The 24747-nt window shown below is 37.3% G+C and overlaps 1 protein-coding gene across 4 annotated transcripts in view; it reads right to left on the reverse strand.

The window, feature by feature from the left end:
* PolD1 (DNA polymerase delta 1, catalytic subunit) overlaps positions 1-24747 on the reverse strand; it is a 122337-nt gene that overhangs the window by 67112 nt on the left and 30478 nt on the right. For all 4 annotated transcript variants that reach the window (XM_089089521.1, XM_089089524.1, XM_089089523.1 and 1 more), the window contains exons 6-7: positions 7416-7675; positions 5765-5988 (exon numbers count right to left, since the gene is read on the reverse strand). In XM_089089521.1, the coding sequence (XP_088945647.1) occupies positions 5765-5988; positions 7416-7675 (484 nt within the window). The remainder of the gene's footprint in view (positions 1-5764; positions 5989-7415; positions 7676-24747) is intronic.

The following is a 24747-nucleotide window of genomic DNA, read 5'->3' on the forward strand; positions in this document are numbered from 1 at the left end:
AAAGGGCACATTCGATTGGAAATTGAAAGGGCTAGTGCCCTTTTTAATAGTCGAAAGTGATTGGAAGGCTTAATATTTTTATAGTGAAGAGCAATAGGGGTACAATGTATTATTCTTTTTTTTTTAGACCGGGGCACTCCGTATCAAAGGAGTTGAAGAAATTTCGAAAAGGGCTCATTCGATTGAAAATAAAAAGGGCTAGTGCCCTTTTTAGGAGTTGAAAGTGATTGGAGGGCAACTAATCTTCCTCCCACACCCACCCTCCCATTTGCTCATTATGTTTAAAAACTAAATGTTGCCTTAGGATTAAATCAAAATGCACTGTGTTAATGCTGATTCCCAATAAGGCATCTCAGCAGTATCCCAAGAACGACTGAGGGTATTATGTTCAAACTTCCGGGACTACTTCTACTCTTAAAATTTAACCAAATCAAAATAGCTTAAGTGTATCCACGCTATCAAAGAAAGTAAACAGATTTTTTTGCAAATGGTATCAATTTTTCAATTTCAGGTCAATTAGAGGAGGTATGAAACTAAATTAAACACTACTATTTGTTTCCAGATTTTTAAAAGAGTGTATGTTGTTAAAAATTGCTGAGAAATTTTCTCCAGCATACAAATAGCAGGCCAAACTATAAAGTCTTAAAAAACGAAAAGATTTAAACTATTATTTTCTTTTTCCCTGAAGACTATGTGACTACAGAAATTAATTTAAAAAAAACTTTTTCCACAAAATAAGTTTTTCAAAGAAAAGTAAAGAATTCCATAAACCAAAAATGAGTAAAAATAAAATCAAACAATCTACCAAGCGTGAAACTACCACAAGTCAGTATCGATAAATAAATGAAACCCAAAACGAACAGAAACTACAATAAATAATCGAGTCAAACTCAAAATCGAGTCTGGCCTTGGGAAGGCCTATGCCTTCCCAAGGCCAGAACATAATTTGCACTTTAGTGAAAAAAATACAAATGAATGTGCATTGTCAGTTTCATATACATATACTGATATTTATTAATCAAAATGTTAATATTATTTGATTTATTAAAAAGTAAAAACATTTAGTTTTTTTTTTTCAGTAAAGTGCAAATTATTTTTTGGGCTTGGGAAGGCATAGGGTTTTAAGCCCTACTCATGTTAATTTCTGCTCGTTTTGAGTTTGACTCGGTTGGGAACCTCCTTGCGTAATTTAGGATTTAAAAGTAAATAACTAAGCATAACCCGGTAAAAAAAAAAACTTTAAAAATAAACTGAAAAAAAACTCACTCCATGATGCTGATACCACCTGGAAAGCATCTAGTAAAACTATCTGTTTATTTTAAACTATCTGCTATGATTCTACAATTTTAACGGTTAGTGTGCCAAACATTATTCACTAAAAAAAAACGAAATAAAAGAACAAAGATTGGTCTAATGTAAAGCAAGACTGAAAAAAATATTTAATAAAAAACAATTTATACTGCTATTTAGATTTTAATTAACTTTATGATTTTGGTGGGTAGCGCTAGATTGCTTAGTTGTCGTTTTTATATTTGTTTTTCTTCTGATTCAGAGACAAATAAATTTCCTCTCCCATCCATCAGTAACCCATAGTTCTTTGGATTGATACATTTTGTAAACCTATGAACTGCAAGCCGCCCTTCAAAAGGTGGGGTAGCAAAGTAGCAATGCTACTTGGCAGTTTTCATGGCCTAGTAAAATTTATTGGTAGATTTTATCTGAAATACCAGGGTTGCCATTCCTAGGGATTTATACTAGTGACAATCCACCCATGGTAACTATCAGTTTCACTTAACTTGACGTAATTTTGTCACTACTTTCCAAAGTTTTTGTCTCAATTATTTACTACATATCAGAAACCAGACGTAGATCATTGAATTACTGACCTTTCTTCCTATGCTAGTAAAAGCATAATGTTTAAAATACTATACAATTTCATCAAAGATTCTTTTGAGACTCGTGGTACAGAATTTCCTTTAAACACGTTAATGTTCTGTGTAATTATGAGCATCGATGCAAAGAGGGTTATTTTAGACAGCTGGGTCGTGATTTTAAATCTTGTTTTCTTTTGCTATTCTGTTTAATTGTCAAATGTCTAAAAATATAAGGGAGTTAGACTGAAAAACTTCTAAAATGAAAAAGGCCAAAATGAAAAAGGCCAACTTCTAAAATGCAGGCCAACTCTCTGCCTGGAGCAGTTACTTCTCAACGCTTCTGAATGCCGAGGCTGTTGCTCATCCCGACCCTGATCTGATTCAAGCAGCAATGACCACACCCGAGGCTACTTCCGACCTCGTATTGCAACCGTTTACCACCTTTGAGATCCAAAATGCTGTAAAACGGTTAAATAATAATCGAGCCCCTGGCGTCTGTGGTATTTCAGCAGAACTCCTCAAGTACGGGGGTGCAGCGATGATTCTGTGGCTCCAGCTAATCTTCTCAGCTGTATGGACGATAGAAAGCATACCGAATGACTGGCGTGCTGGCATCATATTGCCGCTCTCGAAACGTAAGGGCAGCCGTCAAATCTGTTCCAACTATCATGGGATCACGCTTCTCGCCGTTCCTGGTAAACTTTTCGCTATATCACTCCTGGATATGTGTTCCACCTTTTTGCGTAGAAATAGAAGATTCCAGCAAGCTGAATTCATGCCCGGCAGGTCGACGACGGACCAAATGTTTACTATGCGCCAGTTGATCGAGAAGACGCGGGAGTTCCACCAAAAAGCGTACATCGCATTCGTAGACTTTAAGGCTGCCTTCGATTCTGTTGATCGCCGTTCACTTTGGCTGATACTAAGAACTATGGGTCTACCCAAGAAATATTGCTCACTCTTTGAAAAGCTGTATGAGGATACGGAAAGCTGCGTGCAAGTCAATGGAAGACGCAGACCCACATTCCCGGTGAAGACTGGCGTCCGGCAAGGTTGCGCCGCCGCTCCCGAGCTTTTCAACTGCGTTATAGACCATGTTATGGCCAGCACAATGAATCGCCTTCAATTCGATCTTCAGTTCGGAGACCGGGTACTCTCTGATGCTGACTTCGCTGAAGACATAGCGCTAGTTGCGAACACCGTCGATAAGGTCACCAAAGCTCTCCAGGTGCTATCAGAAGAAGCCTTGAAAGTTGGACTGAAGATCAACTTGCAGAAATCCAAAATTATGCTCCCTGAGCCCCCCCCACGTCGCGTTCTACCGTAAAGGAAGTCAACCTCGGAAGCAACCGAGTACATGTGGTTGAAGATGAAGACTTCACTTACCTGGGATCTATTCAGTCGAATGATGGCCTGATCACAAAAGAGCTTACATCTCGAATTGCCAAAGCTTCAGCACTTGTTGGGAGGCTTAGCAGCATCTGGCGAAAGCCAAACGTAAGCCGATTTACCAAAATGCGCATCTACAATGCGTCAGTCAGCACCGTCCTGCTGTATGGAGCGGAGACGTGGCCAGCTGCAAAATCTATCCTCAGCGCCGTCGATGTCGCTCAGATGAAACATCTCTGAAGAATCGAAAGACTTCACTTGAATGACTTCGTTAGCAACCATACTCTCCTATCACATGCCGCTCGAACTCTTTTCTCGACGCAGCTCGCCCAGTGTACTGTTCAGTGGTAAGGCCACCTCCTTTGCTTATCATGTGACACCCTAGCACGGTTCGCATTTGACTTCAACCCCACCCTACCCGGATGTAAGTGACCCAGAGGACGCCCACCCACTAGGTGGAAAGACCAAGCCGATGAATTCCTCACCCAAGCTCACATCCCGGTGGAAGAAGCTGCGATCCTGACAAGCGATAGGTCAACCTGGAGGCGCCTAGTCTCATCGTTCTCTACGCCGAACCCTCGGCAGGAGCCTTAAGTCAAGTAAGTCTTAAGTCAGACTTTTTGAGTGTTGGCGGTATAATACGGAAGTAAAGGGATTAATCTTTTTGCCAGGAATCTTCACTATATTGGATTTATTATTGGATTTATTATTGGACTGCTCAAATTAGGGCACTGGAATGTTTTTTTTTTTTTTAAATACCTAGGTCTACCTCCACAACTTCTAATGCTTGAGCAATTATTAACCCTGTATGAAGAGTAATCCTGAGATAAAAACAATAGAATTTAAAAAAATGGGGTAGAATTGGATTTGCCATTCAAAACTTGTCCTAAATATAATCTTCTTACCGTAAAAACTGCAGCCCCTCTGCCCCTCTTAATGAGACAAAACTAAGCTATAAATTATTTTCAAATCTCGAGGATAGTTGATTGAAACGGAAGCAAGGCCGTACCCAGGATTTTTTTTTTTTCGGAGGCGGTTTTACTCAAAGATTTTTTTTCGGGGGGGGGGGGGGGGGTTACACGAAAAAACCTCAAAAACCGCATACAAAATTGTTTTATATCCATTTTTGTTGCGTCTTCACGAGTCAAAAAACATTTCGGGAGGGGTTACCCAGAGACGTACCCGCCTCTGGGTACGGCCTTGAACGGAAGCGACCACAAAACATGATTCATAAAAAATCATAAATTACAGCTGAAAGTAAAAAATTCGGTTATTATTTCCAGATTGTTTTCTTGAAAAGTTATATATTATTTTCAGACTTAATTTTTTTACACAAACGGTTGGTCTTTACTTCTTACTCTTTTACCTGATATTTGCGTTTAAAGATTTATCAGACAGTTCGTGGTAATGAACTATAAGTAACTCGACCCAACAGGAACCAAAACTCTAAAAAAGAGCAACTACAAAACAAAAAAAAACTGTTTTCGTTTTTGATATTTTTTTTTTACCAGGTGATGTATCTCTTTTGAAATATCTCTTCTCACAAGATGTATCTCTTCTCTTCTGGAATGTGAAAATTTACTTATAATTTGTTGTTATCTTTCACCCTTGTGGACAAGTTTTTACTTACTCTACTTCTCTTTCAATGAAGTTGAATGTGTCGTCCAAATCTCGCACACAAGCAAGATCCTCACAAAACCGTTTATTTGTCAGTTGAAGAGTTATTAAAAAAATTGGCAGCTCTCTAGGTGTACATACAGAAGAGAAAGGTCATGGGAAGGTTGGAACATGGAAGGCTAGTAGCCTAAAACAGCCTCACTACAATAATAACAATTTTCTGTTTATTTTGGGGATTAGATTAGGGCAAAACTAATATCACAGCACCATAATGCATGTCACCGCAAGGCTGCTAATCAAAATTGTTCTCCCCGAAAATCAAACGGGGCTTTCTCTAATTGAAGTATAGTGATCAATGAGTATCGAGCATGCAGTTGGGTATGCATTATTTTTATAATACCAATAGCATTGGAGTGCACAACTCCATCCATAAAGTAACAGCACTAAGCTATATATAGTATACTTCCGATTTTGAATACTACACTCCACTAGCAGTATTAGAGTAAATATGATATAGTACTGTTGATAAAATGGTACTTATAAAATTATTCAGTATGATATTTATGGTGAGTATATGGCTTGCCACTGAATTAGATTACATTGTTAATTGTGATTCAGATAACTATTGATATCTCTAACTGCAAGTTCTACTATGTTACATTTGTTACTTTTCTGCAAATTTTACGTATAAAAATACTTTTTGCTCAAAGCAAAGCTGTCAAAACACAAGTTGTGCTGCTAAACTGTCGGCAGCTTTTGGAATTCTGCTACTGACAGCTTTGGAATTTTTTTGTACACCTGACTGCAAGCATGACTTTGTTTATGCAGGTTGAATGTTTTTTGCATATTTAGGACCAAATGAAAGCAGCAAAGATAATAAAAACCTTTCCGTCCGGCACACTCTATGTCAAAAGACATAACACGAAATGGAGCCACCTTTGCCCAGTCTCCCTCAGGAGTGTGAGAAATTAGGTCATTCCAAGCTACATCTACTTCTAGCTGACAGCGCGATTGCGGCGCTGGGTTTCCACTTTTTGATCTCAGACGGTACTTTCCTCCTGGAAGCTCAATCCAGTTGCATCCTACAATCTTCGAGTCAACCATATACCTACAACGAAAGACAATACGAAAACTTTAAAATAAAAGTATGGCAGTCTAAAATCATATTCAAAAGCAAAGTTTTAAGCATTAATACTTTGAATTTGCTAGCTTCAAAATAGGATGATGGTAGATGCTAAATTTTGGCTTTTAATTTTTTTTTATTTTTTTTGTAATTAATTTTTTAGTATTTTTGGACATCACCGATTGGACATCACAAAGGAATGCAACTCAAAACCGTGAAGAATCTAAATGTTCACTTATTTACTCAAGATGACCAGGCAGCTAGAGAATAAAAAAGTTGAGTTTCTTCAGTCTGGAATAAATCATATAAATGTACCGTATTACGAGAACTTCACTAATTAAAAAAAAAAATGCTGATTTTTTTTGGGGGGGGGGGGGGTTATTTTTTTTATTTTTTTAGTGTTTTTTTCCTTTTTCTATGAAGAGTAAAGTAATTTCTACATTGTTAAAAGTATAATAGAATAACAAAAAAAAGCAAATGATTTATATGTCTTCATTGGATTAGTTTACTATGCACGTTTCAAAAAAAGAACCATTTTCTAAGGAGTAAGAGACAAAACTTAATATGAAAGTTATTTGACTTAGGAGGGAGAGGCCCCTATATTTTTACCTGATGTATCGGGAAGGTAGATAAGATTTAACCTTCCATTTTGCAAAGAATTATCAATATTAGTAGTTTCGATAAATATATAATGACAATATTATGATATTAATTATCGATTTTCACTTGTGTACTGGTATAAATTGCTTTAAGACTACATTATGTAAAAAATAAGGTTACAGTGGTGAAGGCCGGTCCAAGACAAATCTAACCAGAATGATCATGCACAACTCATCCACGAAAAATCCAAATCATTTCAGATTAGTTAGTGAAAATTCAGTGATATTTACAATTTAGGGGCCAAATGGTGGGAATTTGGGGCTCGCTATGTCTGGAAATCGTTTTTTTTTTTTTTTTATCTAAAGTAATAATTTAAACTTGGATAGTGTTGATGGCAGAAACTTGAGATGATTATTTCAAATGGAAGAGAAGGGGTACTTGATCATTTTGGACAATCTATTGGGATGTCTAGTCACCAATAGGTTCAAATCTTTCTCTAGCCCAAAAGGTTCCAGGTATAATTTCGTTTTCTGTATATCACAGTGAGAGCAAATTAACCCACTAGAATATCGTAATTTTTATTCTGATTAGAATCCAAAACAAAATGTATCCGTCAAAAGATATATATCCTCCTTTTTGTTCTTCTGTGAAAGCATAAAAATGATAGAAACTACTACTATTACTACTAACAACTCACAGCATCACCAAGCTACCTTAGGCCAACGCATCTATGCAAGCTCCTCCTCCATCCCAATAGAAAAGCACTATACAGAAAAGCCCCTGAATTTTGGGTTAAAAAATTCTTATCTTACCTAATTTCAAATTCAATATTACTCTCATATGCAACATATGAATGTATATCATATGGAGGAACTTTTCCTTGTTCAAGCAATCGTTTAGCAGCAGCCACCATTTTTGGAAGAGTCACGGTAATCTTTACAAAATTGATCTTCTTATTGCCTCTATAGCCATACATAGATTCCTTCTCTTCAATATCAATCGAAAGTACACAATCTGTCATGTGGTCTTTATTACCTTTGAAATCAGCTAGAAGGGCTTGATTTAATGCTTTCTAAAAACAATGAATAACAATTAACTTCGTCAAGTTCATAAGCGTTTCATAGAAAATTTCCTGATAGCAGGGTTTTCGACACCGTCAATTACTTAATGATATGAATCTGGTCTAAGCTGGATACAAATTTAACCCCCTAAAAAGACAAGTATTTCCCAGTAACGAAATATTTCAAAGGCAGTCTCAGCTGGATACAAATTTGACCCCCTTACTTCAAAGGCAGCGTTATAAGGCTGCCTAAGTGAAGATCGATAAGGCTACAATGTATTATTTTTCCCCTTATTTTCCCAGACCACTTTGAATGGAAGTAGTGGTAGTAAAAACTTTGGAAGAGACTCATTTACTTGCATTGAACGTTCTGGTGTTTTTTTAAAGAGTGAAAAGAAATGGGAGGGGGTCAGCTCCCCTACCGCACCTTTTTGACTAGCCCATCCCCCCTACTCCCTAAGGTATCCGATCAAAAATTTGGGATAGCCTTTTCGGTTCAGAATATTCAAACGGACGAATATTTGAAGGAATCGGAAGTTATGCAAACCCCACAGCCCCCAGGACCAGGACTATAAATTATGCAAGTCGACCAGCATTTACTTAGCAGGTTTACCCTTGGGAAGGAGGGATATTTGATGCTCGATGTCCGAAAACGCTAAGAGCATTAAGGTGAAACTTTCAGGGATTGTTGAGGGGAATGGCAAACTAACTCAAAAGACCCTATATGCGTCCAGGTTGTCAAAAGGGCGTATCTGCAATATTTCAGGGCCGGTTAGGAGTATAAACTTAAAACTTCCAGGGCAGGTTCAGGATGATTTTTAACTAAATAAAAAGACACTAGGTGCAACCAGGATGTCAAAAAGCACATCTGCAATATTGCAGACACAGCAAACTGTATTAACTTGAAACTTTCATAGAATGTTGAATTTAATATTAATGCAAAGAATTGCAAAGAGTTGCATCGCGATGCAAGAATGTCTAAATTCAATACCTTAATGTCTAAACGCGATGCATTAATGTCTAAACGCAATGCATTAATATTAATTTCTAACGGTGGTTCGAGCCTGGGTCGTCAAAAGGGCGTATCCGCAATGTCTCTTAAATTGCTAAAAGTGTTAAGCTGAAACTTTTAGGAGACGTTTAACTAAATCAAATGATACTACTTGCATCCAGGTTATCAAAAAAATTATCTCCAACATCTTAGGTACGGCTAAGGTTACTAAGTTAAAACTTCCAAGACATGCTGATGGGGATATTGAACTAAAAAAAAAAAAAAACTATGTGCATTCAGGTCATAAATTCTGCGGAATATCTCAGCAATGACTAGAGGTATTAGATTGAAACCTCCATAGAATGGCGGGGGGGGTGAATTCAATACAACCTAAGACCACACTGGCTATATATGACGTAAGACAAACAGAAACAAAAATATATATGTAAAAAATAACTAAGAAACCGAGGGTAATATCTGCCAGTTGATAGAAAAGAATCGAAAAGGACAAAAGCAGATATTTTGGCAAGGACTTCCCCCAGTGTTAAAAAAAAAGAGAAAAATAGAAAAAACTAACCTATTGAAGTAAATTTCAACAGAGCAAAAAAAAGCACTGAATCAACCAAACAAACAAAAACAAGCTAGAATAAATGAAAGACTTTAAAAATTGGATTGGGCAAGAATTCTCTGCTTAGCGATTGACTTAGCTTGCCTACTGACCTGATTTTTATTATCATCTCCAGTATCTCTATTTTAAAAAGGGTTTCTATTTATGAATTTTTAATTTCAATTGCCTCCCTAAAAGATTGTGTTAAGCCATTTGTTGTGGACATTAAAGTTGCCTCATCGAAAAGAAATAAATCTGGATTTTACAAAAATATGGATGGCAATGACAGAATCAAAATCATCATTTTTATTTTCACATCTCAGATATTTATCTATTGAAATCCAGTGTCCATATAGTCGTTCCCTCAGCTATTGACGGTTTTTGCCAATGTAAAACTTCCAACAAGAACACGAGACTCTGTAAACACAGTTACCCAGTACAGGGTCAATTTTATCTTTTCCAGAATCAAAAAAAACCGTTCAGTCCTTGGTTAATTTTTGAAAGAAACAGAAAATTATGTTTCCAAAAACTTTTTTCTAAGTTTCTCACCGAGTCTCGGCTTATATCGTTGTGGTAAGCTTAATGTGGTAAAGGTTTTTTTCAATTGTAGGAATAAGAAAGGGGGAAAGGTTCATTATTTACCTGTTTTACCTTTTTGAACCTTCTATCTATGATATTTTAAATAAGTTTAATGGGGTAACCAACAGAGTTGCCACTACGGTCAGTTCCTAAAGTGCTAAAATTGTCCAAATTTGCGTGCTACACAATGATTTTAGGTGCTACAGTCAAAAAAAAATGTTTGCGCGTATTTAATTGTAAGCATGGTCTGTTTAAGTGTACTGGGATTAGTTTTAGGTCACTTTTTTTATTTTTTTTATGTCAGGTGGTAGCCCTGATAACCAATACAGAATAAAAACATCTTTAATATAATTTAAATCAGAAGCTACACGATAACAGATTTTTAGAACTCGGTCGATTAAATATATAGCCACGCCTCTTTTCACAGAAGGAGGGTGGTTCGACAAGAAATGCAGATTAAGATCCTTGTGGGCATAATCGTTCCTAGGGTTGGTGGCACCCGGAAAAAAATTAATAACAACGCCCCCTCTGACTCAAACATAAGAAAAAAAAGCCGAATCAAAGTGAAAATGCTGATCAAAGTGGGCAATCCCCCAGTCACGCCCCCCATGGCTGTGGCGCCCGGCCAGCTGAACAAGTTACCCCCCCACCCCTAGGAACGAATCTGATTGTAGATGGGCTTCTCATACATAGAAAATTCAAGATTAGGAATATTTTTTAGAATTAAAACATCTAAGAAAGGAAGATTCCACGAATCTTCCAGGTCTAACGTAAATTGAAGATTTGAAAATCAAGTATTTTGCAGTAGGGATCAAGACATGGCTAATTGTCGAAAAGCCAATAGACATAGTCCAAGTAATTGAGAGGCAAATGTTTAAATGGCACGGGTAAATGGCGGGAGTAAGTATGACTCTTATTGGACAAATGCTTGTTCAAATACAACAACAGATCGTTTTGAGATTCATGTCCATGTTCCCAAACAGACAAAATATCGTCAACAAAACGGAGCCAGTGTTCCAAGAGAAAACTATTCATAACAGAATTGTGCCCTTCATGTACGCTTCTTGTGATGTCAACAAATGTGAACAGATCTTACAAAGATAATTAGAGGATAATTCTGCTTGGTCAGATTACAAGACTTTAAAAATCGATACAGTAATGACCCTTGTCCGCCTGTGCAAAAAATTTTTCTCGTATTTTAGGCAAGACCGTACCCAGGATTTTTTTCGGAGGGGGTTTTACTAAAAAAAATTCGGGGGGGGGGGGGTTACACAAAAAAACTCAAAAAACGCATACAAAATTTGAATATATCCATTTTTGTTACGTTTTTACGAGTCAAACAAAAATTTAGGGGGGGGGGGTGTTCAAACCGGGTACCCCCCTGGATAAGGCACTGATTTGAAGTTTAGAGACTAATTTTTCTCAGCAAGAACAGCTGAAGGAACGACTACATAAACATAAGATATCAATAGATAAATCTCTAAGATATGAAAATAAAAATTATGATTTTGATTCTGCCTCTGCTTTCCACATTTTTGAAAATCCAGATCATCTGTTTTTTTACGAGACAACTTTAATATCCGCAGCAAGTGGCTAACCACAATTTTTTAGAGAGGCAATTGACATTAAAACTACATAAATAGAAACTTTTTTTTTAGATAGAGGTACTGGATATTCCTACAAACCCAATTTACAATAACTTAACATTAAGACATCCACATAAAGTTTTCCCTTGGTTTAAATCACGATCATTTGACCGCACTACTACTAAAAATCGGGTCATTAGGCAAGCTAAGTCAACCGCTAAGCAAAGAATTCTTGCCCAATCAATTTGTAAACAGTCGTCCATTTATTCTGGCTTTTTTTATTCAGTGTTTCTTCTGCTCTCTTTAAGTTTACTTCAAAAAATTTTTTTTTTTTTTTTTTTTTTAGCACTAAAGTGGGCTTGGCAGAAGTCCTTGCTGAAGTATCCGCTTTTGTCCTTTTCGATTTTTTTTCTGTCCGCTGGCTGATATTACCTCGTTTTTTGGTTATTTCTTTTTTAATTACATTTTTGTGTGTGTTTTTTATCCGTGATGTTGTGTTAAATCAAAAGACGCTAAAGGTATCAAGGTTATCAAAACGGCATATCTTCCATATCTCAAGAACGGCTAAGGGCATTAAGTAAAACTTTAAGGGGAAGTTAAGGGGCATATTGAACTATATGTCCCCCTTTATCTGGCGTAACTGCAATGCCTCCGGTACGACTGAATGTAATTAGTTGATATTTTTAAGTCAGAACTTTCAGGGCATGTTGAGGGGGATGTTGAATTAAATCAAAAGACATTATGTACATCCAGGTTGTAAGAAGATCGTTTTTGCAGTATCTCAGGAATGGCTAACTGAATTGGTTGGAACTTTCAGGGAATGTTGAGGGGGATGTTGAGCTGAATCCAAAGACACTATCAAGGCTGTCAACACAGAAACAACCTGGTATAACCCCAAAGATATTTTGTCGAAACTTGTAAGGCGTGTTACGAACTAACGGCTAAAGGCATTAAGTTGAAACGTTCGGGGAATGTTGATCTAATTCAAAAGACACTACGTGCATACAGGATGTCAAAAGGGAGCGTCTACAGTATCCCAAGAAAAATTAGATTTTTTTTTAAATAAACTTTTTATCCGGAGCTTTCGGGGCATTTTATGAGGGATACACAACTAAATTAAAGGAGACTGTATGTATCCAGGTTGTCAAAAGGACACGTTTCTCAGGAATGGCTAATGGTAATAGGTTGAAACTTTCAGAAAATATTAGGGGAGGTGTTGAACTAAATCAAAAGACACAATAAAATTGTCAAAATGGTGCAACTGTAATATCTCAAGAGCAGCTAAGGATTTTAAGTTGAACTGTCAGAGAATGTTGATTTGGATGTTGAACTAGATCCAAGGAACTTAAGTGCACCCAGGCTATGAAAAAGACGGAACTGCAATATCTCAGGGACGGCTAAGGGTAGCAGCACCTACAATATCTTAGGAGCGGCTAAAGGTATTGAGCAGAAACTTTCAAGGACGGTTAAGGGAAATGTTTTACTAAATGCAGACACTACATGCATCCTGGTTGCCGAAAATGGCGTATCTGTAATATTTCAGAAACGGCTAAGGGTACTGAGTTGAAACTATTAGGACAAAGTTAGGGACTGTTGAGCGAAATAATGAGATATTATGTGTTTTAGGCTGTCAAAAGGACGCATTAGCCATATCTCAGGAACAGCTAAACACATTAAGTAGAAACTTTTCAGTTTAAACTTCTAAGACATGTTGAGCAAGATTCTGAATTAAATAAATTAACAAAACACATTACGTGCATCCAAATTCTCAAAAGTGCGAGTCGGAACTTTCGTAGAATGGTGAGGGGAATTTTAAACCAAATCAAAAGACGCTATTTGCATTCAGATTGTCAAAACAGTGTCGGTGAAATAACTGGGGAACAGCTGAGGGCATTGAGTTGAAGCTATCAGGGGATGGTAAGGAGGATGTTGAACTACATCCTAGAATACTTAGTGCATCCAGGTTGACAAAGTGGCATATCCGCAATATCTAAAGAATGACTAAGGATACTAAGTTGGAACTTTCAGTGAATATTCAACTAAATCGAAAGACACTATTTGCATCTAGCTTGTCAAAGTGTCGTATCTGTAATATCTAGGTCACAGGTGAGGATATTAAATTGAAATTTTCAGAGTGTTGGGGCGGGTGTTGAACTAGATCCTTGAACACTAACTGCATAAAGGTTTTCAAAACGGCACACCTGCAAGAAATTGGGACAGGGAAATCCTGTTGATTTTGAAATTTGACTTGTGGGACGATGAGGTGATTATCAAGAATATCAAATTTACGATGAAAATGTGATTTTATTAATTCTTACTGCAATATATTCTTTTTTTTTGTTAATTCGGTGGAAATTTCCGGCATGAAGCCATCTCAGTTAGAAATAAGAGAACTGCAACTGGAAACAAATTTGGCTGCGTTGCTTCTTGACATTTTTTTTTTTTTTTTTTTTTTTTTTTAATAAAAAATCACAACTATCTTCAATAAACGAGCTGAGATTGCACTTATTTAAAGAAGTAACCAGTTAAAACAATATATATTAATAATAATAATAATAATTTTATTTTCCCTCGTGATACACTATGAGGAGTACATTCAATAAATATAAAATATAAAGACACAACTTACAATTAACAAATTCAGAACTACCGATTAATACAACCATCTACGTCAATCGGTTAACATCGATTAGATTTTTCCAAAAAATGGGAAAAAATTTCTATATCTTAGATAATTTCGACCCTTTTGAACCTAAGATTCATATTTAATCTTTATTATATCAAGTAGGTCCTTTATTCAATAAACATATTTTAAAGAAGCATTAGGGGCATTTAATGTAAAAACTACTAGAAATTAAGATATCTAAAATGCACAACATTAATATGAAATGAAGTAGAAGATGGAAAAGTTTTCAAAATCACCACTTGAAAGCTAATGAAAGGTAAAACCAATGACTGATACATTCTAGCTAATATATCCCTTCTCATATTACCCCGCAGATGAACGAGGGAACCGAACGTCTTTCTATCTTAACTTCCAGATGGGTTACTATTAAAAGAGGTGATAGTCTTTTTACAGAAGAATATGGGACACCTAGGTATATCACCGAGTCCAAAGCATGAAAAATCCGATCATTACCGCAATCAAGAGGGGGAGAGCCAAGAGGGTCATTAATATCAAAATACTGGCATTTCGCGAGGTTAATTTCTAGTCCTTTTTTTCAACTCATTCGCATAAATCTTAAAATTTTCAATCAACACAGTCTTCGACCGACTAAGTAAAATAATGTCATCAGCATAAGCGAAATAACTAATTTCAACTGCTAAGTAAATCAGCGAGGTTTTTAATGAAGCGAAACAATCTTTTAGACACAAATTGAAAATAGACGACAATTATATTCCCCCTGGTCTAACTCCCCTCCTAACTACTACTTAATCAGCAGAAATTATAGATCCCGAGGCAATGCGAACTTTAAGTCCAGAATACCACGAACGAAACACATTAACCAGGTTATGTGTTAAATCATATTGTAGTAAGCCAAGAAGAGCAGATACATGAAAAAGATTATCGAAAGCTCCTTTAATATCTATTAATAAACAAAATAACGGGTCTCTTTTAAGCCATGAAGAATTTAAAATTTGAAAAAAAAGTAGTATGTGCGTGATCACAACCCGTACCCCTAGTGAACCCCAAATGATTCGAACCGAAATTAAGCGAAACAAAGAAATTTAACACCAAATTATGAAATCTTGCTTAACTGTGAGCCCTTAAAAAAAGGGCGAAAAGAATCACATGTCTGGTACTTACTTTTTCCATGCTTTGGAACCGGCGTAATTATCCCTGTTTTAAAAGAAGTTGGTACTTGCCCAGACAAAAGAATCAGATTAGGAAAACACAAAAGCTTAGCAAAAAATGAAGCCGGGGCAAGTTTGAGATGATTGAAAAAAATTCCATCATGGTCCGGAGCACTTTTATTTTTAACTCAGATCATAACTAGTAAGAAAAAAACTGAGGATCTCGACGAGAAAGAAGTTCATCAAGCTCTCGGACCTCTTCAGGATTATCATTACATAAAGACATTACATTCGAAAAATGGTCCACCCACATTTTCTCCGTTGGGGCTTTATGAGAGATTTTATTTGAACCTGCTCTTTTCCTATTTTTTAAAGGTCTCCAATGACTGCCGATCATCATCAACTTTTTCTGAAGCAACTTTTATCAGATTATCTTTATGCCGCCGGAATTCTCTTTGGAATGCCACCTTACTTGCTTTCATATCAAAAAACATAGGGTGATCTGGGGGCTTACCAATTCCTCGCCAACGGAGATAATTAAGCTTAGCTAAATTGTTCGCCGCTACCAAATCTGCGCTAATAGACCAACAAGGTATCTCAGTTCCTACTTCATATCTTTTCTTCTCAAAAACTAGATCTGCACTAAATTTAAGGCAATGGACAAGCTGGTGAAATGTACGATCTATCATAGGCAGCGCGATCACGCTGCCTAAGTAAAGAACAATGTTGGTACAATGTATTATTTTTTTCTCCATACCCGGGCACTTCCTATCGAAGGAGTTAGCGTAGAAACTTCGAAAAGGGCTCATTCGATTGGAAATTGAAGTGGCTAGTGCCCTTTTTAATAGTCGAAGGTGATTGGGGGGCAACTAGACCCCCCCCCATGCCCATCATTCCCCCAAACACATCCAACCAAAATTTTTAGATAGCCAGTTTGTTCAGCGTAGTTGATTTCCAGATAGAAAATATCTTTTTGAGGAGGACACTCCCCCACAACCCTCGGAGCAAGGGTTTTAAGTTATGCCCTGAGAGCATATCAGAACGATGTTGGCACAATGTAACTTTTTTTCCTTTAGAGCAGGGCACTTCGTATTGAAGGAGTTCTCGTAGAAACTTCAAAAAGCACTTATTCAATTAGAAATTCGAGTGGCTTGTGCCCTTTTTAATAGTCGAAAGTGATGGGAAGGCGGCTAACACCCCTTCCACACCCACCATTTCCCGAAACACATCCAATAAAAATTTTGAGATAGCCATTTTTTTCAGCGTAGTTGATTTCCACATAGAAATTATGTTTTTGAGGAGGGCACTACCCCACAGCCTTCAGAACAAGGGTTATAAGTTATGCCCTGGGGGCATATAAGGTTTTTAAAGAAGGGGTTGTCGTAGAAACTTCAAAAAAAGCTCATTCGATTGGAAATTCAAAGGGCTACTGCCCTTTTTAATGATTGAAAGTGATTGGACGGCAACTAGCCCACCCCCCCCCCCACACCCATTATTCCCCCAAACACATGCAATCAAAATTTTGAGATAGCCATTTTGTTCAGCGTAGTTGATTTCCAGATAGAAAATATGTTTTTGAGGAGGAAACTTCCCAAAAACCCACAGGGCAAGGGTTGCAAGCTATTCCCTGGAGGCATATAAGGTTTCTAAACAACGCGCTAACGTAGAAACACCAAAAGGGCTCATTCGATTGGAATTTGAGATGGCTACTTCTCTTGTTAACAATCGAAAATAATTGGAAGGCAAACAACACCCCTTCCACGCCCACTATTTCCCCAAACACATCCAAAAAAATTTTTAGATAGCCAATTTGTCCCACGACGTTCAAAGTTCAGGAAATTATACCTTTGAGCAGGACACCCACCAAAGTCTTCAGGGCAAGAGTTTTAAGTTACGCCCTGGGGGCATATAAGGTTTTTATTGAAATCTTTGTCGTAGAAACTTGAAAAAGGGCTCATTCGATTTGAAATTCAAAGGGTTAATACCCTTTTTAATAGTTGAAAGTGATTTGAGTGCTACTAACCCACCTCTCACGCCCACCTTTTCCACAAACACATCCAATCAAAATTTTTAGATAGCCATTTTATTCACATAGTTGAAAGATTTGGAAATTAGGTCTTTAAGGATGACAACCCCTCCCCCCACAGCTCTCAGGGCAAGGGTTGTAAGTTATGCCCTGGGGGCATATAAGCTTTTTATTGAAAGCATTGAAACTTCAAAAGGGCTCATTCAATTGGAAATTGAAAGGGCTAGTGCCTTTTTTAATAGTTGAAACTGATTGGAGAGCCACTAACGCCCGTCCCACGCCCACCATTTTCCCAAACACATCCAATCAAAATTTGAGATATGCATTTTGTTCAACGTAGTTGAAAGTTCTGGAAATTAGGTCATTTAGGATGGTAATGCCCTCAGAGCCCCCGAGCAAGGGTTGTAAGTTATGCCCTGGGGCATATGAAGTTTTTATAGAAAGCGTTGTCTTAGGTACTTCCAAAGTGTTCATTCCATTGAAAATTGAAAAAGCTTGTGCCTTTTTTAATAGTCGAAAGTGATTGCAGAGCGACTAACACCCTTCTCACGTCCACCTTATTACCAACACATCCAATCAAAATTTTGAGATATCTATTTTGTTCAACGTAGTTGAAAGTTCTGGAAATAAGGTCTTTTAGGATGATAACCCCCTCAGAGCCCTCAGGGCAAGTGTTGTAAGTTATGCACTTGGGGCATATAAGGTTTATATAGAAAGTTGTTGTTTAAATCATAGGCAGCGCAATCGCGCTACCTAAGTAAAGAACGATGTTGGCACAATGTATTATTTTTTTTCATACCAGGGCACTTCATATCGAAAGAGTTGTTATAGAAACTTCGAAAAGGGCTCTTTCGATTGGAAATTGGAGTGGCTAGTGCCCTTTCTAATAGTCGAAAGTAATTGGAGGGCAACAAGCCCCCCCCCCCCCTACGCATATCATTCCCCCAAACACATCCAATCAAAATTTGATTTCCAGATAGAAAATATGTTTTTGAGGAGGACACTCCCCCACAACCCTCAGGACAAGGGTTTTAAGTTATGCCCTGGGGGCATATAAGAACGATGTTGGAACAATGTATTATTTATTAGTTTTTTTCTTAGAGCAGGGCACTTCGTATCGAAGAAGTGGTATTAGAAACTTCGAAAAGTGCTAATTCAATTAGAAATGGGAGTGGCCTGTGCCCTTTTAGTCAAAAGTAATTGGAAGGTGACTAACACCTCTTCTACGCCCACCATTTTCCGAAATACATCCAATCAAAATTTTGAGATAGCCATTTTGTTCAGCGTATTTGATTTCCAGATAGAAATTTTATTTTGAAGAGGATATTCCCCCACAGCCCTTAGGGCAAGGGTTGTAAGTTATGCCCTGGGGGCATATAAGGTTTTTTTATAGAAGGCGTTGTCGTAGAAACTGCAAAAAAGGCTCATTCGATTGGAAACTAAAAGGGCTAGTGCCCTTTTTAATGTTTGAAAGTGATTAGAGGACAACTAACCCGCCTCTCACGCCCACCTTTTCCCAAAACACATCTAATCAAGCTTTGAGATAGCTATTTTATTCAACGTAGTTTCAAGTTCTGGAAATTAAGTCTTTGAGGATAACAACCACCCCCCCCTCCCCCCCCACAGCCCTCAGGGCAAGGTGAAAATTATGCCCAGGGGGCATGTAAGGTTATTATAGAACGCATTGTCATAGAAACTTCAAAAAAAGCTCATTCGATTGGAAATTGAAATGGCTAGTGCACTTTTTGATAGTCGAAAGAGATTAGAAAGCCACTAACACCCTTCCCACACCCACCATTATCCCAAACATATCCAATAAAGGTTTTGAGATAGCCATTTTATTTCACGCAGTTCAAAGTTAGGAACATTATACTTTTGAGCGGGACACTCCCCCCACAGTCTTCAGGGCAAGGGTTATAAGTTATGCCCTGGGCGCATATAAGGTTTTTGATGAAATCTTTGTCGTAGAAACTTGAAAAAGGGCTCATTCAACTGGAAATTCAAAGGGCTATTGCCCTTTTTAATAGTCAAAAGTGATTTGAGAGCGACTAACGCCCCTCTCAGCCCACGATTTTCCCAAAGACATGCAATAGGTCTTTTAGGGTGATAACCCCCTCAGAGCCCGCATTTCAAGGGTTGTAAGTTATGGTCTGGTGACATATAAAGTTTATATAGAAAGCGGCTATAGAGATTTCAAAAGGGGCTCATTTATTGGAAATCAAAATTGCCCTTTTTAGTAGTCAAAAGTGAGTAGAGATTAATTAACCCCCCTCTTACGCCCACCATTACCCCAAAAACATTTAATCAAAGTTTAGAGATAGCCATTTTGTTATTCGCAGTTGAAAGTTCTGGAAATTATGTATTTAAGAATGACAAACCCCCCAGAGCCCCAAGGGCAAAGGTTGTAAGTTCTGCCCTGAGGGCATATAAGGTTTTTATAGATAGAGTTGTCGTAAAACTTCAACAGGGGATCATTCAATTGGAAAATGAGAGGGCTAGTGCCCTTTGTAATAGTCGAAAGTGATTGAAGGGTAACTAACCCCCCTCTCACGCCCACACTTCCTCCAAACACATCCAATCAAAATTTTCAGATTCCCATTTTGTTCAACGTAGTTGAAAGTTATGGAATTTAGGTCTTTGAGAATGACACCCCCCCCCCCCCACCAGCACTCAGGGCAAGGGTTGTAAGTTATGCCCTGGGAGCAATAAGATTTTTATTGAAAGTTTTGTCGTAGAAACTTCAAAAGGGCTCTTTTCATTGGAAATTGAAAGGGCTAGTGCCGTTTTTAATAGTTGAAAGAGATTGGAGAGCGACTACCACCCCTCTCACGCCCACCATTTCCCCAAACACATCTAATTAAAATTTTGAGATAGCCATTTTGTTTAACGTAGTTGAAAGTTCGGGAAATTCGGGGTTAGAGGATGCCAACAACCCTAACGGACCTTAGGGTAAGGGTTGTAATTTATGCTCTGGGGGCATATAAGGTGTTTATAGAAAGCTTCCTCGTTTCAAAAAGGGTTCATTCGATTGGAAATCGAAAGGCCTAGTGCCCTTTTTAATAGTCGAAAGTGATTGGAAGGCTTGACATTTTTATAGTAAAGATCGATGAGGGTATAATGTAGTTTTTTTTGTTGTTGTTGTTGTTTATACCAGGACACTTCGTATCAAAGGAGTTGTCGTGGGAACTCCGAAAACGGCTCATTCGATATAATATAGAATGTGTTGATGCCCTTTTTATTAGCCGAAACTAATTAGAAGATAAATAGTCCCACTCCTTCGCCCCCACTCCCAACTTCGCGTGATGTTTCAAAGCTAAATGTTGCCTTAAGATTAAATCAAAATGCACTGTGTTAATGTATATTAAACTGACAATGCACATTCATTTGTATTTTTTCAGTGAAGTGCAAATTTTGTTCTGGCCTTGGGAAGGCATGGGGGTTTTGCGCCCAACTTATGTTAATTTCTGCTTGTTTTGAGCTTGACTCTCTTATTTACTGTAATTTCTGTTCGTTTTGGGTTCCATCTGCTTACTGATGCTGATTTTTTGTAGTTTAACCTTTGGTAGATTATTTGATTTTATTTTTGCTCATTTTTTGTTTAATGGAGTTCTTTACTTTTCTTTGAAAAACTTATTTTGTGGAAAAAGTTTTTTTAATTAATATCTAATAATGTAGACTCTGCAGGTTTAAGACTTGAATAATCAGGTACAATAACTTTCGAAACTTCAGAATCTACAGAGACCCTATAAGAATCAACAAGATTTTGATCCCAAATCAACTTAGTTCTCCAAGGTTGATTTTTTCTTTCATTTCTTTGCTGAGGAATTCCTACAATTGAAAGTGAAAACTTTAAAGGTCTATGATCACTAACCGGTATATCTACAGCCACTCCAATTAAACAGAAACCGAACTAGAAGTAAGAACAAGAACGTGATCAAGATTACTAGTTGACACAGAATTATGAAAATATGTATAATTATCTGTTTTATTTAACATTGACGGATGTGGTAATGAAGAAAGGAAAAGAGAAGAACGCACGCAACTTGAATTGAGCAGATTGTAGTTCAGATCACCCATTATACAAATATCATAATTAGCTGAGTACTTTTGTACAAAAGCGCTCAGTTTACCACACTCATCTTGGAATAAATCATTAGACAGGTCATTCCGGTAATCTGTTGGAAAATAACAATTAATAAAAAAACATTCAGAAATACGGCATGCAAGAAAATAATTATTATAAAATATCAGACAAGAATCAAATGTATCGGGATAAGAGTAACTAGCCCTCTCGACGGGCGTCCCGCAGTAGGTATAGCAGGAATCGAGTAATGTTTATAACCAGGAAGAAACGTATCAAAAAACGGCAAAGTAAAATCAAGGAGGTAATGTTCCTGTAAACACAGTATTAAATTAGTAGGCAAAAGCAGCCTTAACATTTCAGTTTTACCAAAAACTCCGTTCGAATAAAAAGACACTATGGGAACAAGCAATCGATAAGGTAAATTGTTACTTTGCATTTCTACGCTTACGAATCTGAGGACAATGGAAACTGAAAGATGGATGTTCTTTTGAGTCATAATTCGCACACTGAACCGGAAGAGAGCAAGGCTTGTCTCTGAAGTGTTCGTGGTCGCCCAAACAGTGCGCGCATTTCATAGCACTTTATTCGCACTAGGGCTTCCAAATCACAATCTTTCTCAATCCCGTGCATGACACCCGCAAGCTCACGTTTTCTCGATTCGACGCAACAATCCGGATAACTATTTTTTTATCAAGCTCGATACGGGTTTTAATGTAACAGCGTCTCTATTGCGCCTGACGTCAAAAAATGTCATTCACTCCTAGTTGATCTAAATCTGCCATCCGCTTTAGCGGATCTGACCAGTTATTGGGAAATGAACTAAATTTCCGAAGTTCAAATTTTTGGCTTGGCCAGGGTAAATTTAGCCATTCAGTGGGAATGTCACAAAAGGATGGGGACATGTCAGTGACGATTGCCTGTAGATGCAGTATATCCATGGAAAGGTTCGTGAAATTATGTTCAAATGAGGAAGCTAAGCGGGTAAGTCGTAACTGATGATTCACTTTTCAGGACTGGAATCTCACTTATATTTTTGGCACAATAATAGGCCACACGAAACCGGCCGAATCATATTCAGCCATGCAATATAGAATTTCATTTAGCGTATTAGTGGCAGCAGCTTTACCCATCCTCTCGATAGGCTTTATACGACATTTTGTCATATTCCATACCAGCGTCTTTAGGGAGACGAGATTTTCCAAGCTTATAGAATAAGAGGCAGCCTCAATAATTTCTTCCCGATCTATTGACGACCACCTTCGATATTCCATTTTCCGTGATATAAGTACCTTGGAAATCATCCGTCATTCTTGATGGTCAAAAAACACTGCTAATAAGTTAAAAAGACAGTACGATAATACAGCACCTGAATAAGTAAAAATATCCAATGGTGAATGTCCGTAAATATCAATTTATTATTTCACTTATTGTGAAATAATAAATCGATAATATAAAATAAGTAATAAATTGAAATTATCGATCAGTATTTGTCTATATTCAAGATCGCAATATGACTGGGGTCAGGATGGCTTCAGTCCTTTCGAAGGCTCCCATTAAGCAGATTATCAATCATTTATTTGAAAGATATTCCCCCTATCCACCCATCCAAAGTTATATAGTCTAACTATTAATAAAATTTGTTGCAGAACTTTTTTTCAAATTATAAACAGCGAGTCAAAATATTGATTTTTAGGCAGCAAAAGCAGATAGAAAAACACTTTAAAATATTCAATTAGTAGCCAATAAAAGGAAACAAGTGTCAATTAAAAATGGACAGAATTTAAACCGCAAAAACTTTCCAAGAAAGAAATTTTTGGTTAAGTTTTATTGTCAGTCTTTACTTTCATTAAAAAAAAAGAAACTTGTTTTTTTTTAATTTAATAGGGATAATACATGCGACATTACTAAGACTTCTAAGAAGGAAGATATTTGTACATTAAACAGTCATTTCGCTTATATCGGTTCTTTTCAGTGATTAAATAACAAAAAAAAATCAACTGAAAGTAAGGAGCAACATTAAAAAGTAAAACTAACAGAAACTATTCCGTGTATGAGAAGGCTGCCCCTTTCTCAACCTTCGTTCTTTAAATATATAGTTCTTTAAAATACATCTTATTCAATTAAAACGGTCCTTGTGTTTGAGCAGAATTGTGACCAAAAGTCAAACCTTAGCGTAAAGAGCAAGAGTTGAGAAAAAGGCAATATGAATTTTCACCCTAGAATCGGAAATCGGCCGAGAACAAAAAGACCGTAAATTGTTATTAATATTGATGCCTAGCCACCTAAAAGACGCCATAGAGGGGACAGAAAACAATTTGCATGCAAGAGGCGTTGCAAGTGATGGAGACGAAGAAGCAAAAGTAAGGTGTTTGTACTTATCAACATTTAAATAAAGACCAATCAGACCGAAAGCTCCAGAAACTTAATTAACAAAATCAGAAAGGCTAGCTTTACTTCTGCTGATAAAAAGATATTCATCAGCATCTGCTTGATACGAAAAATTTGAAAACCCAGAAAAATGTGTGGGGCGTATATTATTAATTACATAAGAAATACATATTTTGAAAAAACTAGGGTTGAGTAACAATAAGATCGATCATGTGAACAGCTTCACTTACCTTGGTAATATTGTTAACTAAGATTGTGGACGCAGCAAAGATGTAAAAAGTAATATAGCCAAGGCTCAGGGTGGTTTCTCACAGTTCAAAAAGTTTGGAAGAACATGAAGACAAGTCTGCGAAGCAAGATTACAATATTGGAAGCTACGGTGAAGACAGGGGTTCTGAATGGCAGGCACTTCAGAAGACGAAGGAAGGTTTGTTAGATATTTTCCAGACGAATTGTGTACAGGTAGCTTTTGGCACCCGTTTGACAGACTGTATCTCAAACCTAGGTTGTAAGAAATACGTGGTTCCATCCCACTTTCTAGGGCTACAATGAGATAAGGGTTGAGATGGCTAGGACATGTTCGGTGAATGGAGGATGACAGATTATCAAACATCGTTTTTTTTTTGTCAACATTCAAGGGCCAGACAGATCGTCTGGCCCTTGATGGACATATCATCTGGTCCTTGATGACAGATCGTCCTTTTTTGCCAACAATCAAGAGTCAGACAAAAAGTAGGTCGTAAAGACATGGGGTAGGAAGAGGTTGTAAGAAAAGGTTTAAAGGGAATTCGAAGTTCTTGGAAAGGGATAAAGAGGGAAGCTCCGAAGAGCTTGGGATGGAGGACCGTGCACAGCTGTGTTGGCCTCAGGCGGCTTGGGTGGTGCTGCAGTCTATTGTTTGTAATACTAGTAGTAGCATTAGTTTGCCTTGTTCTTCCTTTTTTTTACAAATTACATTTATATAATCACATAGGCTTCCTTGTTTGTGCTTATCGACCAATATGGACATCTCTGAATGTTTTTAATTT

This window comes from Artemia sp. Qi Xiang Cuo, chromosome 5 (assembly GCF_049724085.1).
Source record: "Artemia sp. Qi Xiang Cuo chromosome 5, ASM4972408v1, whole genome shotgun sequence".
Classification (NCBI taxonomy): domain Eukaryota; kingdom Metazoa; phylum Arthropoda; class Branchiopoda; order Anostraca; family Artemiidae; genus Artemia; species Artemia sp. Qi Xiang Cuo.